The following is a 17294-nucleotide window of genomic DNA, read 5'->3' on the forward strand; positions in this document are numbered from 1 at the left end:
CTGTGCCGGTGCTAGAAAGAGGAGCTGCATACTTAGCAACAATACCATTTAAGGAAGTGAGCCCAGTTTCTTAAATTCAACTATGGATATCCTTAACTAAGCATGAGGTCTTGCACATAGCCTGTTGCGTCCAGGTCATGAGAACTATGGGTACTCCACACCTATATAGCAAAGTCTACTTCAAGTTAGTAGCCCGCACTCGTGGCCTCATACTCCCGCTTCTGGGTACTTTCGGCTCAGATACTCAAGAAATAATTTTCCTGCCTGAGTTTATCTGATCTTCTGTCCGATGACTCATTCTCTGAGTGATTCGAGGTGTCAATAATGCTTAGGCACAGATCCGATACTGTGCGCTTGATTGAAAGGGTTTTTTACTTTGTATTCTGCGACTCTATGCCATGTACACATAACCCTAGAATGCAGTGCCACTATTGTTGGGAGAGATGTTCGGGGCATCATATGCTCCAATCGACAGGGTTAATACTGGGAGTGGCAGTACAAAAAGAAGTTGACCGGCAAACGAGCCCTCATATTGTAGTGCAACAGCTGGATATAATAGTGTGTGTTCTGAGTCCGACAACAAGCATAACGGTTCACGTGATTTATCTGTGGTTGATTATGTAAGTTGTTGACATATTATACAAGAATGCTTCACAAGGTCTGTTCTGCTGAGCCCCTGTGTACTCCACGTACTCAATATTTCAAATGAGAATAAGGTTCCATCGGGCACTTAACACCGGTGCCACGAGCATTTTACCGAGTAGTAGTCCGGTCTACAGATTTCTAGTATTTATTGCTTTAGAAATATGATTGGTTTATCGACTGTCTTGATGAATCAAAACTCCGTCATAACGGGTTCGTCCACGTGTTTAAGCTAGAGCCGGTCGCGGGCTGTCACCTTTTCACCTGGAAATCAGCGACCCTGGCCACCCATAGATCCAAGTGGTATACATCCACCATCGACACACAATCAAGAGATAGATACAGCAGGGGTCTTCCATGCAGCCAACCTGTTTTGCTGATTATAGTAACGGGGTCTAGCCGTAATGCAAAGGAGTGCCTTGCAAGTAGTTCTCTATCTATGTCAAGAGGGACAACAATGTTGTTGTCTGATGCTGTCATGGACGGGTTGTTGTTGGATTTGTGTGACAGGGGAGGGCGATGACATCATAGCGGGCGGGACCATCCAAATTGGAACAGTTTTTTTTCAAGGTTATGTTCGGCGATAAACCTTCGCATCCCCGTCTGCCCCACAACCACGCTAAATTGCTTACAGCGCCTGGAATCCGTCGACTAGCCCTTGCCTCAACCCATCCGTCCATTTGCTGAAAATGCGCCATGCGCAAGGTCTGCCAATCCACCAAACCTACTAGGCCAGTAAAAGTACTTCCACTTTTCACTTTCGGCAATGAACAGGAGCTTTTGAACTTTGGGGGGAAGATAAGACTGCCGTAATTTCTACAACTCAACCATTCATCACAGATAAGAATCTCCGGCTGGAGGTAACTTGAAGTCTCAATAATCATGCTGGAAGTGGCAGAGGCCTATTCGTGACTGATAGGATCGTTGTCGGTTCTGCATGGCTCAATAGGGCCCAAGGATAGTCTTAACACAGCTGTGTGTAAATAGAGCTAGTAATTGACTTGCCTGTACACAAGAGTGCGGGCGCAGGGCTTAGTGGCGGTAACAATCCGGAAGAGCATTTGCGACCACTTACGAGTGTACCGTAGGCATCTAGCCGGCCTATGACGGAGGAGGAATGATCGCGCACCAAACTATTGGCCTCGCTTATAAAGAGAGCAAGCCTTCAGCGGGCCCCTGCTTAGCTAGCTGGTCAAATGGAAGGATACTTCCCCCTTGGGCTGTAGTAGCACGAATAAACTGGGAAAACGGCAATCGCCACACCATGAAAGCGCGGGTGATCTGTATGGCTGATTGATGTATCCATCCCCGGTGCTTGAGCGGATTTTGCTGGCAAGCATTGTTCATTCCCACTGCATAGACAGACTGCTCGGCAGGGCTAGTAGCATCAACAGTTCTCCAGAATAGACGGCGTGCTTGTTCTTGGGGCCCGTAGACATCTCAATGTGTGGTGTACTCAAGGTCTGCCTGTGGTCAGCACTTGCAGTGGGTGAAAATATGGTTCGGCTGGTAGGAAGCCGATTCATACAACATAAATTACCACCCGGGAGCCGTTGGTCAGTCCGTCTCCACTCGGGCTTGGTTGGTGTAGCTGTCTCCCCTTTGTCAATCGAACATTGAGGGTTCTCCATATCCAATCCACGTCCATTGAAAGCCCAGGAAGGGCCTTTACTCGGCTGACTCCGGAGAGCCCACAATCAGGCCGTTAGTTTGAACTACTCCCATCAGCAACTTTGCCTGATTGCTCATCTGTCAGCCTAATCTAGACTAGCCTTGCTCCGCCGGTGAAGGAAGGGGACCGCAAATTGTCCTAATCCCTGAGGTGGGCACTGCAGGGAGCAACCGGCACCGCTGGGCCCATTCCAGCAAATGAAATCAAGGTCCACGGTGGCAGTGCCTGTCCACCTAGTGTGTTTTGTGCGAGGCAAATCGGCGTCAGGGAGAGAGGATTTGGACTCAATGGCCTTCATTTATGCTCATTTCACCGAAATCTGAGTGACAGACGGCGTGGTTGGTCCACCAAGACACATTGCCTGGGTGAACTGAGTCTCCAGAAGCTCATGTTGCACTGTTCATGGTATTACCGCTGGTCGACCTGTATTTGATTGGAAGGCCCATGGGCTACCAGCCAACCAATTGAGCGGAAAATCGCGGCGAAGAATGATGCTGTACAGTACCCACTTACATTGATCCTTTCCGATTGCGTCCGTCGACCCTACAAGAGTATGCGCACTGCCAGTGTAGAAGAACAAATGATCTTGGTAGATGCCCACAACTCCTTTGCATGCTGACCTCTTAATGCCTTGATGAATTTTCAGTAAGAACTCAGGGTGACAGTGGTGCATCACGATTAGAAAGCCCGGTCTAGATCGCTCCAAACCATGCCATGACAAATACTCGCAGACTCCCTCGGCCGACCCCAAGCCAAAACGCTCCACTCTCCTCAATGAAAACACTGAAAAAAGGAGAAAAGAAGAACCAACATGAAGAGCAGAAAGAAAAAAAAGAGCGGGAGGGAGGATTAAGTAGAAGAGCCTAAATTTAGTGCCAAAAATGAAATAAAAACGAACAGCATCTACAGCATTGATCAGGTATCATATTCATGCCTCTTTCATGGCCATTGCTAATATGTTCAGAGATTGTGGGGGCCATTCCAAGAGGACCGAATCAAGAGACAGAAGGAGAGAAAAAGGAGAAGGATCAGATTCCTGGCAGGTCCGTAGTGTTGCCGATCTGGGCCATGAGGTTGAGAAAAACATTAACCTGGTATAATTCGTCCAAGCGACGACAGAGTTTGTCGACAAAGCAGCGCTCGATGGAGCCCCGCTCGAAGGTCTGGTAAGCTACAATAATCGGGTATAGGATGCGATAGATGAAACAGCGGGGTCCCCTGGTGATGTACGCCTCCAAGCTCCGACAGATGTTGCAAGCCCATTGATACCGCTGATGGCGAGGGGGTGGAGTTGGGTTAGCACCGGCGATGGTGATGCGTAGAGCCCAGTAGTAGCACATGACAGTGGTCAGCAGGAGGTCGGGGTATGTCAAGAGCCGGGGAGTGAATGTATGCCCGTTGTCGGGGTGACGACAGGCGAAATTGGGGAATGAAGCATCCAGCTTGTGGTCAGACTCAATGATGGATCCGTGGGGATAGCGGGTGATGTGGTGGTGATACCAGTCCTCCAGGCGACGGTCGAGGGTTTGGGCCCAGTCACTTGGGGAGCCATGCCCATTCAACAGTTCCTCGTAGTTGAGTCTTCCCGACGCCAATTCCGCCCGGTATTTCTCCGTCTGGGAAAGGTAGCAGGGCACTTCCGCCCCGATGTCCAGCAGCTGGTGAAGAAGATCTTTCGGTTTATGCGCCCATGGGACTTTCATCCAATCCGGGTGGACCAGAAACAGGGGGCGCCGGAGAAGAATTGAGCCAGCGATCTGCGTGTATGTACATAGCCTCAATTAGTTCCACTCCCGCATAATGGACCAGTTCTTGGAGGAGGGGAGGGAGGTGATTCGCTTCCCTACCCAATAGATGCGATGGTCCAGAAAGATGGCGTGCGCAATGCCTGTTTGATGTTCTTCGGGTTTGCGCAACTGCAACAGCTGCGCAGCACCCAGCAAATGCTTCATCAATGCGCTACTATCGCCGGTGAACACCTCGCGTATAATAAAGATGAAGGCGGCCACAAACACGTCCAAAGGCACCGGTTGGCCACTACACCGCCGAAGCGCCCGGCGCATCATGCGAATCGCGTACATGTTGTGTCGATGGCCCGCCATCTCAATGTCTCGGTCGCCCCAGGTGCGCCCGATGAACATCAATGCCGTGTTCTCAAAGGCGACCTGCAGAAGTTCTGATCGACCCCGCATCTGGGATGCATCGCTCAAGATAAATCGTTTGAGCCCGGTCTCACGCTTGCTGAGTGGACAACAGTCTTCGATAAGGCGTTCGATGAAGATGTCCAGGACAGCTGCGCCCGGGGAACACTCCAGAGGGACCTTGACTTCGTCACTATCTTCACTGTCGGCGTCGTCGGCGTCGTCGGCGTCATGTTTGCCATCGGGATCGTCGTCATCGCGTCCAAGGGTGGAGTCTACGAGACTGTGAGTTTAATGACTCCAACTGCCCCCAAACGACCCTCCTGCTCCAGGTCGGTAGTAGTCGTCACCTACCTTTTCCCTTTTCATCGTCTCGGAGCAGACCAGGCCCATGAGGGTCCTGGGACTGCTCGCGAGGGGGTTCATTGGCGCGGTGCATCACCAGTTGCCGCACGGCTTCCAGATGGGCTAATCGCCGTTCCAAGGTCCGACATCGCTCTTCCAGCTGGGTGATGTACTCGGATTGACTAATGTAGTTCTGCTCCTCGGCGGATCGAGGGAATGTGCACTCATCCGGGAGACCACGCAAACAGCATGATTTACATGGTAACACCCGGTTGCACTATGCGGCACGGGTCCTGATAAGCTCATGTTCGTGTTATCGAGAGAGGGACATGGTTGGCTGAGGCATTGCTAAGGAGGTTCACCTTCACTTTTCGCTGGTGGCAAGGTAAACATGAATAGACTGGCCGTTGCTTGCGTTTGGCCTGCTGGGTGGCCACCACCGGCTGGGAGTCGTCCATGGTGGAGAGAGTCGGTTTGAGGTTTGGTAGGAAAGAAGAAATACGATTCGGGGAGAGTCAGTTAATAATAATCGTGGACAATGCCGTCATACGAACTGTCGACGGCCATGGTCGATATTTATGAAAGAGAGAAGAGAAAGAAAGGCGGGTTGATATGACCCGTAAGTTGATGGTGGAGGCCAGTATAACTACGACAGGACTGGACAATATGGGGACTCCGTACTGGACCTCTGCGGCAGACGGCAGTAAAGTTAGTGGTGGTGACCAGGGTTAAGAAGTACTGTACGGTCACTGGGAAGTCCGGGCGTAGCTAGGGTAAGGGCAAGGAATCAGTAAGGGTGTCTGTCTGGGTGGGGCTGGGGCTTGGGATCCTCGCACCTTTCCCTCTTCAATCGTTCAGTCATTCAATCGCTTCACAATGACTAAGGCCTTTTCTTTCCCCAGGTGCCAGGTGCCTGGTCGCCACGTCATCCAGTGGCGACAAGTCGAGGGCTATGATCGGTCGGAGGAGAGCGATCCATCCACCATCCACCATCATCCACCGATCCCCTTCGATCTGATCTCGGACGACGGCTCGGTAACTGGTGACCATTCCAAATCATCTGCGACCGCCGGGATTCGGTGGCCTTACCCGTCAGTTACACCCCGTATCAAGATGCATGCGTTGTACCCACCTACACAGAACGAGTACACAGTACACAGTATGTGAGGGAAAATGTGTTCTTCTGGGGAATCTCACCAATCCGAGACAAAGAAGTGGTTCTGGTTCTGGCTCTGGCTGCGCCCGCAAAGTCACGGCCGAATGAGCCCGGTCGGCCGTTTCTCAACCGTCGAGGACGGAACCATGGTCGCTTCAACGGCTTTTGTCGCATATCCACCCTCGTGGCTGTACAGTACATGATGTATGCATCGCCGTCATCACACTGTCTCGCAGGGGAGGGGAATCTAAAGTAAAGTAAGGTGTGAGTACGGAGCAAGTACCGTCGATCTGCAGAGATTTGATGAACCCAACGTCCCGCATGGATCCGCTCTTAGGCGTGCACATACTCGTAGTACGTACTGTACAGTACATACTCATATGAAGGACGGAGTACGGAGTACCTTGGGGCCTCTTACCCCTTCAAGCGACATGCAGGATTACAATCCCCGATGCTTCATGCTGCCTTAGGATGCCTGAGGCTGCGTATTGGAGCTAGAAGGTGCCTGAGAGGTGAGGCTGGCCATATGTCACGTGACTGTCACCACTGCGCCAAGTCTCACGGCTGCCTGAGGCAATTAACTTTCTGCGTGCTTCAAAGATCGAACAACCACCCCGGCCGACAAAGACGACCGGGGGATGTCGCCAGCTCGTCTTCCCCGAGGTACTAGCATGCCTATGCAATACTCTATACCGTGCTGGGTGCACTTTTGTAACACTTATCAACGCCCTTGATACGGGTCACCCATCACCCGAATGCGAAAGACCCATGACGGTAGTCGCGTCACATCTGCAGGGTTGACGTGCTTGACACACAGAGGAATAAATTCCTCGTCTTTGCGCATCCTATCTCCCTTTCCAAGTTCACTCTTGAAATTCTTGCTGACGGGGCGGGCTCTCTGGGACTGTCTGCTCGTTCACTGTGTTCGTTCGCCATGGCTCGGAACGAGAATGATGTCCGGGTACTGATCGCAGGGGCCGGTATCGCCGGCCTTGCGGCTGCAATTTCCCTCACCCGCCAAACCTCCATCGCGAACCTCAAAGTGTCCCTGTATGAGCAGGCGGATGAGCTGACGGAGATTGGAGCTAGCATTGCGCTCAGTCCCAATGTATGACCTTCTTTCGCACGGATACGAATCAAACGCTACTCAAGCTAACCTTCAATCGTTCGGTTAGGGCATGCGCACGTTAGAAAGGCTCGGGGTACATAATGCTCTCTCAGATGCAGTGGGATTCCGATCGCCGAGTGGCTTTCCGCAGATTTTCCGGTAGGGGTGTGCGAGGATTGGAGACATCAGGGGCAATGGCAATTCTGACGCAAACTCAATCGTTGGCAGGCACTGGAAGACGAACCAAGTGCATTCGGTTGATACACACAACGATGTGCCCGAGCCTCGCCACGCCACCACCCGCTTCCATCGGGGTCATCTTCATACCGCACTTCTCGAACACGTTCCTCGAGAGTCCATCTACTTGGGTAAAAAGACCGTTCGCGCCGAATCCGATCACCAGGGTGTCTCGCTATACTTTGATGATGGCACGAGGGCCGACGGGGACATCCTGATCGGAGCAGATGGGCTTAGATCGGTGGGTTCAACCGGACACTGGGCTATCATCGTGCGGTCACAATCTAACAGGGTCGGTCGAATGCAGATCGTCCGACAATCATTCATTCCCCAATACAAGCTACGGTTCAGCGGGAAGGTCTTTATGCGATCCACATTTGACGCATCCCTAGTAGAGGGGAAGGTCGCCGATCTTCCAGCGGATTCGATTCACTGGGTATGTACTTGACTAGATTAGCGTCGCAATCGAGAGCAGCCAAGGCTAATTCAAAAGTCAGTGGGGACCAAAGGATAACTTCTTCGCATCTCGCCTCGGTAGGTGAGTTCTGCACGAGGCAAGCAGAGCCAGCTGGCTTACTCTCATCCCCTTTAGGCAAACAGCAATACACCACGGTTGGTGCGTACAGCGATTCACGCACCACGGAAGAGATCGAGAAGAGCATTTCATGGGACGATGAAGGACATGTCGAGTTTCTCCGTGACAGATACAAGGTATGTGAGCCAACTCCATTGCTCAGTAGCGGTGCGGGTTTGACGACTGAAATCATGCTTCAGGACTGGAATCCGGTTGTCAAAGCTCTGACGGAGCTCACTCCCTATACTAAACTCTACCCGAACTTCATTGGAGACTCTCTTTCCAGCTGGGTCCTAGCCCCTCGAGTCACCTTGATCGGTGATGCTGCACATGCCCATGGCGGGGCTTTCGCAGCTGGCGGCTCCTTGGCCTTGGACGATGCTTTAACCCTCGGACTCGCCTTTGCGCATGCTCTCAACGTGCTGGATGCAGAGCAGTCTATTCCGGAAAGCAGTATCCAACTAGCACTGGAGCTGTACAGTAGAGCGAGACAGCCTCATACTGAGCGATTACTTCGCATTGTGCACGACCAAGCTTCTGAGGGGCAGTCGGCAAATGGGGACAATGAGGAAGATGAAGAACAGCGACTCCTACGCCGTCTCAAGAATCGGGCCAGTACGGTTTGGCTGGCAGAGCACGATGCAGAAGCTGCCTTTGCAGCAACAGTTGCAAAGGTGGAGGACGAGAAGATTGCTGAGAAGCAGTCCCGCAAAGTCAAGCTTTGAGGGTGATGGGATGAGAAGAATGTCCCATATTATTCATTCAGCCTTTCAGGAAGAAATGAGTGTAAGTCAACTAGATAAATTTAACTTGGACATTCAACTCTAGCCTTTAGCCTAATTGAGCAGTGAGTCGCGATTACTTGGACTTGGAACGAACAGTAACACGGTATTCACTCTGCTGCGTCTTCCTCGCCTTTGGGGCTCCGCCCTTCTCTCACATTGTCTTTTTCTACTTTACACCGTCCCTCTCTCCTTCATCCTTTTCTCTTCCTTCCACCTCATTCTTCCATCCTTTTCGACAGCAGCCAACTCAAATCTGCCTTCCCTCCCAGATGGAAGTCACCAAGATTGCAACCGTAAGTGTTCTCTCATTGTCCGTCTCGAGGCACCGGTGTAACCAGCGACTGACACGGCACCACCACCAGTTCGGCCTTGCACCCGTGGCCATCGAGCCGCTGGAAACCTTCTACCTGGCCGCTCTCACCGAGATCCAAGAAACCTACAACCGACTGCCTGCCATTGCTGAGCTGGACTTGAAATTCACCCCTATGTCCGTTCCATCCGGGACGGCCCGGGGAAGTCTTGTCTTTCCATTCCTCGTGCGTCATGCCTTTGAATTCTGCTTGGTAGATGGTCTCTTTACTGATTCCCGGCTTCGAATAGCTCTCCGCAACCGAACGCACCACTCTCGACGAAAGGAAGTCGGGATTTGCCAACGTAGTGCATGCCTTGTCGACACAGACTTTGGTTGGCGGGATGAACTTGGAAGTCAAAGTGGTATTCAAGCTTTGCATCTGCTGAAAGATACACTGGCGGTGATGGACTTCTTTTAATACCGCAGCTTTACGTTTACTGGTACTTCAACCTCCGAGAGAGGGTCCAAGATATACGAGATGATTGATTGATTGAATGAAAGAAGATTGTGAAAGTAGTATTCGATATCGTAAGCCCGACCAGGTGACATCATACGGGAATGGGAGTAATTTGGGCAGACCAAATGGGACCACCACACGACCATCCTCATCACCACCGTGCTGAGGATCTTACGAATCCTCCAGATTGAGTTCATGAATCTCTTGAAGGATTCGCTTCTTCGCCGCCCGCTTGGCCCAGGCCTCGTCGTTCGACCAAGTACCACAAGGTAGCACATTGCAGTGAGAAGGCCACAAGCGATCGACCTCCTCCTGCCACTGTTGCCCGACGATCAGCATCTGGTCGGTCGCCCATGGCAGCGCCATCAACGCAAAGAATCGGAGTTCCTTGCAGATATGAGTCACGACCCGCTCTTTATCATCATCCGTATAGTCACAGATTGGGCAGTTCTCCGGAAAGGGATCGAGGGGAAATCGCCGCGCCGAGTCAATGTCACGCAGCGTCCATAGTTTCTCCGGGTCATGATAGAGTCGAACATGATCGTACAACTGATCAATAGCAAACGGCTGCGGCTTCATCAGGCAGCGGTCCAACAAACATGTCGCACTACCAACGTCGCTTTCGACATGCTTCCACCACACCTTCAACTCCAGGTATCGGGCTGGGAGTCTGCGGAAGCAACATGGACAGTCGAACTTGCCAGTGACCGGATCGATGATCTCCTCGCGGGGGGGTTGCCGGGCTGCCTCAAGGACAGCATTGGCCTCAGGGGGTGCCCGAAGTGGTGCCCCCGTGGCGAAAGCCTCGTTTTTCTCTTCCTCCGTATAGATCCGAGCGGACTCGGTCTGCACCCAGAGAAACCGGTTGCGGCGCGTCAGGGAGTCGCGGATGAGTCGCTGTTGGACCTCAGTGAGCTCCGTTGGTTGGCCATCGGCGCCGATCTCGGGCTTACCCTGTCGTGCAAGAAGCCACCGAGTGATGTCCTGACGGAACTTAAGGTGGTTCTCCGGCACGAAGGCATGGTCGGCGTAGTACCACTGCCATTTTCCACTAGGTAGTTCCCGATTCATCTTATTCGTGTTTCTCCGGAGAGTAAAGTTGAGAGATTAGTTGGCGTGAGAGTGGACTATCGTGAAAGTCAGTGCAGTGGCGTGGGCCTTGGAGTTGACCTGAGCCGAGAGTGTGCCGGATACTTATAGAGTTGTTACCACGGCATCGAACAGAATACGGATGTCAAAAGTGTGACAAACGACAGTAATTAATTTAGATTCTTTCAAAAAAGCTTGTGTTCAAAACAAAAGCGCCAGACACGGCCAAGTCATGTAGTTGATTCAAAGCAAGTGGTTGGATATTAAAGAATACAAAGAGATGCCGGAAGTCACCAAATCAGAAATCCGAAAGATAAACCAGCACGATGGCAACAACCACCTGCTCTGCCTTCAACCCTCATCCACTCACACGAGCAAACAGCTCGTCACGAATATTCTCGCCCAGCTTTAACAATGAAGAGGAGCGATGGATCGTCAGCACACTTCTATCCACGCCAAGATGCTGCCGAATCCAGTTACGCATCTCCATAACGACCAAGGATTCAATTCCAAGGCTCGAGAATGGGTCTGTTAGGGCAATGCCGTCTTTGTCTCTCATAACAAAATCAGCCAAAGTCACTGCAATAGCATCAGTGATCTTCATCACCGCTGTCTCATCATTCAGGAGAATTGGCTGTGTGGCGGAGGAAGCGAGGAATTCTCTTAGATTGTTTGGCTTGTATGACGCAGGTGTAATTGTTTCAGCATCCCGGTTAAGATTATAATAGATACTAAAGCGAACTTCGTTCTTTCATGCGACCCGGTTGGCGGGAGAGGCGGCAGGTACAGCTGTGTTGACGCCTAGGACGATCTGGCTTGGATTACTATATTTTCTGATAGGAAATCTAGTTCTAAGTGGATGAGATTGCTACACAGCCAATGTCATCGCCTCCAGGAACATGTCTTCATTGAGTACAAAGGCTCCGCTATTCTGGAACTGCCTTAGTACGTTCGGGTTGCGAGACACAAAACCGACGTCGCCCATCACACCAAGGTCAATGACGGAGGCTGGGAGACCATAATGATGGCGATACTGCACGAATGCATCCAGATAGGTGTTGGCAGCAGCATAGTTTGCCTGGCCCCACTGCCCACAGATGCCACTGCAGGATGAAATGAGGATGAAGAAGTCCAGATCAGACGGGAGAGCGTTATGTAGGCTCCAAGTGCCTTGCACCTTGCGCTTCACAACAGTTACCCAGTCAGAATTTGTCATGTTCGTCAGAGAAATGTCCTGTACAGATGATACTTGCAATCAGCACCGTAACAGAATCAGCAGGAGGAAAATGAAAAAAACGCACCCTCAACACCATAGAAATGTTCAAGACGCCAGCGATCGGGGTGGTGGCCTGCGCAACACACTTCTTGACATCCACGAGCTCGCAGACGCTACCAGCCACCAATTGGACCTGGCATCCTTGCGACTCCAGGTCCCGCACATATGAATCACTGTCAGCTGCGTGTGATGCAGTCCGTGATAGAAAGATCAGGTTGCGTGCACCGTGTTCAACCATCCACGAAGCCACAGCTCGTCCCAGGCCACCAAGCCCGCCAACCAGCAAATAACTCCGCTCTTGCTGGAAGACCGGAATTGATTTGACTCTCATAGTCACCGAAGCCATGGGATCGTCTGGCATTGTTATCACAATCTTGCCGATATGGGTACCTGACTACATGAAGCGGAAGGCCTCGTGGATATGCGCGGCCGGAAAGATGTTCGAGATCGGATCGGGCGTTATCACTCCAGCCTCGATCCAGTCGACACAGCGTTTGAGAACCCTATCTGTCCGTCAGCAATATCGAATCGTGACTGGAGATCAGGCAAGGAGATTGACTCGGTCACCATCCAGGGTCGGACACGCCATATTCCCTTCAGTTCAAGTCCAGCGAAGGTTCGATTCGCTTCGAAAAGCTCCATAGACAGCTTGGCCTTGCGACGGAAATCACGGATGCCAATCTCGACCATGACTCCAAACTCGGCGACACATGTCCACGAGGCGTAGAGAAGGTCACCGGGCAATGAGTTGAGAACCACATCCACTCCTCGGCCGTTGGTGGCCTCCATCACGCCTCGGACAAACGATCAATCAGACGAACGGAAGGTGTGCGAGCGTGGTATGTCACAGTTTCAAACCAGATGTTTGACTTTTCTCTTTCCTCCCACCGTACAGTAGATCTAGGCAAGTATCAGCCCCGACTGGTGCCCGAGCGATGAAGTTTACCTTGGCGCCTATCATCTGGGCAACCTGGATAGCAGCATGGCCAACTCCCCCACACGCGGAGTGAATGAGGATCGACTGGGAGAGTGCAGATTATTAACTAGTCATGAGTGAATTCCTGGGCCCTGGACTTGTAGGCTCACCTGTCCCCGTTGCAGATTTGCCTTCTCAACCAATGCCATGGCCGAGGTCGCATAGACAGTGTAGATGTGGTAAAGGCGTTCTCCAAAAGGGGAGCGTAACGCTTTCAGTACTCTGAATGTTGTAGTGCCGGTCCCAGCGCCAACTTCCAGCATCCGCAGGCGTGGGTTTGTGTGACCGATGAGCTGAATAAATTCATTGTAGTCCCAAGCATCCGCAAGGGTATAGAAACTCTGGAGTAGGTCATCCTCTGATAGAAGATGCAGCGCATGTTGTGTACCAGCAAACATTGCTGTGTATGCTTTGCACATCCGATCCACAGCTGTGCTGAACACAGCGTAAGGTGAACCATTTAGTGGAAGAATGATATCGTCAAACCTATCTTATACAAGGTCACCGTTCAAGTCGCAGAGTCGAAAGTCCTGGGAAACTAGTTGATTCATTCCGGCCTGGTACAATTCAAGCTGCGTCGCCATCCAAGCGACAAGCTTCTGTAGGTGACTCGGTAAATCATCCATCTGAGTAGCTCGACTTCGAGTCTGAACCATGCACACAAGTACCAGCTCTTCCAATAAATGCCAGTCTTCTGTGTACTGTCTTGCAGTGTGTAGGTAGTCTCGCAATTCAGTAAGTTCAGCGTGGGGTTTCCACTCGAGTTGCGCGATCAGCGGGATGTCTACTGTGGACTCGTCTTGTTTGCTCAAAACTGAAACTTTGAGGCCCTTTAAACTTAAAACAAGTTTGACCGGCTCTCTGTGCTATAATATCTGCAACATCGGAGCCTCTCTTCTCGGCTCGGACCTCGGCTGTGATGTTGAGGCTATCCGTCGTTGGCGAAATAACTACCTACTCAATAAAAGTGGGAACGCCAACGCTAATATGATGATACTTGCGGGATATACCGCGGTGGGCTGCAACGATGGCAAGCTGGGAGCACATTTGATCCGTCACACTGGAGGAACTGATGCACCTTTACCGGGTCAGTCGAAAATTCCCCTTTTCCCCAACAAGCGGTTCCCCTGTGCTGATGGGTTAGGAAGTAGCTTTTACTCTCCTATACCTTCATCTACGCCTCCTCCTGCACCTGCACCGGACTCTCCATTCTTTGCTTCTACTGGGGACTCTTCTCGCCCCTGAAGCCGATATTGAAAGTTGCACTGTTGTTCGGCGCTTTCCTGACACTCTCCTACTCGATCATCGTTTGGGTGACCATGAGCAATTCGTGCAAGCCCGTCACATATTTCTGGACGCAATTGAGCGCGACAAGCGGCAAATGCATCGACGTGGACCGATTCTTCCTGGCAGCGGGCATCCTCAACATGCTGAATGACTTCATCATCTGGATCATCCCCTTTCCTCGGATCGTCAAGCTGCAAATGAGTGTGCAGAAAAAAGTGGCCATCAGCGGAATCATGGCGGTGGGTATTTTGTACGTCCTCCTCGGTACCCCTAAGCACATCCACCATGGATCCAGCTAAGCCGGTGCATGCTAGTATGTGTGTTGCCAGCATCGTTCGCATCCGATACCTGTCGATCTTCATGAGCTCGACGAACCTGACCTGGCTGATGGGACCCGTGTTCATCTGGTCCAGCATTGAGCCATCGGTCGCCGTCGTCTGCGCTTGCATGCCTCATCTTGCACCTCTGGCACGGCTGGCTCATCGGACCCTCGCGTCCAAGTTCCATTCCCGACGATCGACGACCGAGTCATCTGAACGACCACGAAAGCTACCGAGTGGATCGAGGCAGGGTGTTCAAAAGGGCCACCGATTCAGCCAGCGAGGACCAACGTTAGACTTCGGGTTTGAGCGGCTGAAGAAGACGGCCAATGACGACGAGATAGGGCTGACGAATTCTGTTACGGCGGGGCCCAACCACATGGGCAAGCCCTTGTCCATCGAATCGGTCTTCGAGATGAATGGTCGTGCTCAGGAGATCGCGGTGCAGTCGAGTTTTGTGCAGTCGTCTTCGCTGAAGAGCCCCCTGTTACGAGCATTGTCTGCATTGAAACTTGTGTCACCGCGTGTGCCCTTGCTCAAGTAGTTTCAGGAAACAGTAAACTGTGGGCAGCAGGCCGTAGAAACTTGGAATGATCGACTCATCCTGACGCGAATGGCCTGCGGCTGGACCCGTTAGGTGGGGCCCCCAATCACACCGCAACCTCCCATAAGGTACTCGTAGCACTGTGGATAAGACTAAATGAGATGAGAACGTTCGCCTGACTGGTTGGCCTCGACTCGGAAAGTTGTAGAAAGCTAGAAATTAGATTGCATTCAAACGGATGAGAACTCATCATCATCATCATCATCATCATCATCATCATCAAGAGTGCGGCGAAGAAGAGATGAGAACGATCAACAGCCGACCGATGACTCGTCTCTTAGTCATCCGGCAGCCGCGCGGATCTACGGAGAGCGACAGAGACCGGGACAGCTCCAGCACAGCTCCAGCACAGCTCCCAGGCCCAACGATTCAAGCGCTATGTTACTCCTGACTTGCGGGTATAGCTACGGTAGTCTCTAATAGGTAGTCTACAGTCGAACGAGTAAGTCTCTGTTTCGATTCCATTCAGCAAGGGTGGTTGAGTATTATCGTAAGATGTGCTCAGAGTCCATCCTTATCTGCACCGGAAAGAATATATATGTTGCACCGATGGAGTAATGTGCACCTCATTGAAAAGTGTACTATCCCTGAGAATCACTTATCTGCAACTAGAGGTGCTGGAATCATCTTATATCACTGGTTCTTAGTTTTAGCTTTCAAATATCCCTCCTTCCAACCTGGAGTGAGTTGGTGCCAGCATTGTCAGGTGTCAGCCGGGCGGGACGGTACACGACGTACATACATGTAGACCGACCGATTGATAAGAACCCCCCGGGGGCGGATCAGATTATTTTCGCCGCCATCATCTTCCTCTCCCTTTCCCCTCTTCCCACCCCCCAATTTTGACTCATCTCCATCACTCACTTCTTCGTGAACGCAATCCTGCTTCTTAATAGCGGTCCCTGAAAGTGATCATTCAGAATGCATATTCAGTCTGCTCTGGCCTCGCCCAAAGGCCACCCTGGTATCCTGCACCCATACGTACTGTACCAGTCTGCCCTCAACGTCCCCCTCCCCAGGCGCTCGCTTACCGTGCTAACATCCAAACACCATCTCTCAGGCCCCCCGACTGGTCGCCTTCGAGTACATCCGCGGCTCTCGCCCCAAGCCTCACACCCTCATCTTTATTGGAGGTCTCTCCGATGGCCTACACACGGTCGATTACCTCTCCGATCTCATTCTCGCCCTCCAAGATACCGAATGGTCCGTCGTCACACCGCTGCTCTCCTCCTCCTACGCCGGCTGGGGCATGAGCTCGCTTGCGCAGGACATTGACGAGATGGCTCAGTGCGTGGGCTACATTCGCGACCACAAGAAATCCTTATATGGGCACGGGAAGGTGGTAATCATGGGCCATTCCACCGGAAGTCAGGACGTCATGCATTACATCAGTTGCGCCAACCCGCGCCCACGCCACCCAATTCTGGATCGAGACATTCCCGAAGGACAATACGTGGGTCTTACTCGACCATCAGTCGATGGGGCGATCATGCAGGCGCCGGTGTCCGACCGGGAGGCTGCTTTGTGGCTAAGCAAGCTCGGCACCGAGTACGATACTCCGGAGGAAATTCAGGAAGTGTATCGGAAGACGATTCAGGAAGCGCAAAAGCGGACGTATGAGACCGGGGGCGGGGATGGGTCCACGATCTATGACACGATTGTGCCACTGGCCACAACGACGCGCATGTACTACCCGGCTGATACGCCCCTGAGCAGTCGTCGGTTCTTGAGCCTGCTCAGTCCCCAAAGCCCCCAGCGACCGGACGAAGACGACCTGTTCAGCTCGGATCTTGCGGACGAGCACCTACAAACCACCTTTGGCATGATCCGGGCCCGAGGGGTGTTGCATGGAAAGGGCCAATTGATGGTGCTGTATTCTGGACGGGATCAGTCGGTTCCTCCGTGGGTCGATAAGGTGGCGCTGTTGCAGCGATGGCGGACGATTCTCGGGGATGAGACGTGGCACCGAGACAGCACGATCATCCCGGGCGCATCGCATGCTTTGAGCGATCCCGACCAGGCTGAGCCCCGAAGAATCTTGGTAGAGAGGGTGACAGGGTATCTGGAGGATGTGGAGACACTCTAGTCACTGGTCTTCGAGCATGTTTATGCACCTCACAGCTGCAGACGCCCACCGAACGGGGTATTGACCTTCATGCAACATCGAGAGGAGCCATGACGACTCGAGAACCTCTCGAATAAGCCGAATCGGTGTTTTGCTTTTTCTTGTACACGGAGCTTATTCCCCTTCACGGCATCTGACAAAACCCTGG

General features: G+C 52.1%; 9 protein-coding genes across 9 annotated transcripts; 4 read left to right on the forward strand and 5 right to left on the reverse strand.

Annotated features, from left to right (window-relative positions):
- Nucleotides 1-2909: 2909 nt before the first annotated feature.
- Nucleotides 2910-5493, reverse strand: BO82DRAFT_388970 (uncharacterized protein). Its single transcript, XM_025638420.1, has 4 exons — nt 5163-5493; nt 4810-5077; nt 4162-4730; nt 2910-4071 (listed from the first exon to the last, which is right to left on the reverse strand). Exons 1-4 carry the CDS (start codon nt 5256-5258, stop codon nt 3343-3345), a joined length of 1662 nt encoding a protein of 553 aa, XP_025495972.1. The 5' UTR covers nt 5259-5493; the 3' UTR covers nt 2910-3342.
- A 1397-nt stretch (nt 5494-6890) lies between these two features.
- BO82DRAFT_273791 (FAD/NAD(P)-binding domain-containing protein) lies at nt 6891-8600 on the forward strand (the record flags this gene model as incomplete). Its single annotated transcript, XM_025631069.1, has 7 exons — nt 6891-7064; nt 7132-7223; nt 7293-7542; nt 7609-7737; nt 7799-7835; nt 7894-8012; nt 8076-8600. 7 exons carry the CDS (start codon nt 6891-6893, stop codon nt 8598-8600), a joined length of 1326 nt encoding a protein of 441 aa, XP_025495973.1.
- Nucleotides 8601-8929: 329 nt separating this feature from the next.
- BO82DRAFT_398100 (uncharacterized protein) lies at nt 8930-9398 on the forward strand (the record flags this gene model as incomplete). The annotated part of the gene is made up of 3 exons (XM_025639002.1): nt 8930-8953; nt 9023-9196; nt 9261-9398. 3 exons carry the CDS (start codon nt 8930-8932, stop codon nt 9396-9398), a joined length of 336 nt encoding a protein of 111 aa, XP_025495974.1.
- Nucleotides 9399-9640: 242 nt separating this feature from the next.
- BO82DRAFT_398101 (uncharacterized protein) lies at nt 9641-10540 on the reverse strand (the record flags this gene model as incomplete). Its single annotated transcript, XM_025639003.1, has 1 exon — nt 9641-10540. One exon carries the CDS (start codon nt 10538-10540, stop codon nt 9641-9643), a length of 900 nt encoding a protein of 299 aa, XP_025495975.1.
- Nucleotides 10541-11391: 851 nt separating this feature from the next.
- Nucleotides 11392-12183, reverse strand: BO82DRAFT_350593 (beta-ketoacyl reductase; the record flags this gene model as incomplete). The annotated part of the gene is made up of 2 exons (XM_025634198.1): nt 11392-11792; nt 11860-12183. The coding sequence occupies 2 exons, from the start codon at nt 12178-12180 to the stop codon at nt 11427-11429; spliced, it is 687 nt and encodes a 228-aa protein (XP_025495976.1). The 3' UTR covers nt 11392-11426.
- A 45-nt stretch (nt 12184-12228) lies between these two features.
- On the reverse strand, nt 12229-13208 carry BO82DRAFT_428791 (NAD(P)-binding protein; the record flags this gene model as incomplete). The annotated part of the gene is made up of 5 exons (XM_025640476.1): nt 12229-12337; nt 12394-12628; nt 12728-12734; nt 12781-12855; nt 12921-13208. 5 exons carry the CDS (start codon nt 13206-13208, stop codon nt 12229-12231), a joined length of 714 nt encoding a protein of 237 aa, XP_025495977.1.
- A 389-nt stretch (nt 13209-13597) lies between these two features.
- On the reverse strand, nt 13598-14433 carry BO82DRAFT_350595 (uncharacterized protein). The gene has a single exon (XM_025634199.1). The coding sequence runs from the start codon at nt 14427-14429 to the stop codon at nt 13965-13967; it is 465 nt and encodes a 154-aa protein (XP_025495978.1). The 5' UTR covers nt 14430-14433; the 3' UTR covers nt 13598-13964.
- Nucleotide 14434: 1 nt separating this feature from the next.
- BO82DRAFT_350596 (uncharacterized protein) lies at nt 14435-15153 on the forward strand. The gene has a single exon (XM_025634200.1). It carries the CDS (start codon nt 14458-14460, stop codon nt 14959-14961), a length of 504 nt encoding a protein of 167 aa, XP_025495979.1. The 5' UTR covers nt 14435-14457; the 3' UTR covers nt 14962-15153.
- Nucleotides 15154-15942: 789 nt separating this feature from the next.
- On the forward strand, nt 15943-17107 carry BO82DRAFT_398105 (putative esterase; the record flags this gene model as incomplete). Its single annotated transcript, XM_025639004.1, has 2 exons — nt 15943-16002; nt 16082-17107. The coding sequence occupies 2 exons, from the start codon at nt 15943-15945 to the stop codon at nt 17105-17107; spliced, it is 1086 nt and encodes a 361-aa protein (XP_025495980.1).
- Nucleotides 17108-17294: the final 187 nt, after the last annotated feature.

This window comes from Aspergillus uvarum, assembly GCF_003184745.1.
Source record: "Aspergillus uvarum CBS 121591 unplaced genomic scaffold BO82scaffold_5, whole genome shotgun sequence".
Lineage (NCBI taxonomy): Eukaryota > Fungi > Ascomycota > Eurotiomycetes > Eurotiales > Aspergillaceae > Aspergillus > Aspergillus uvarum.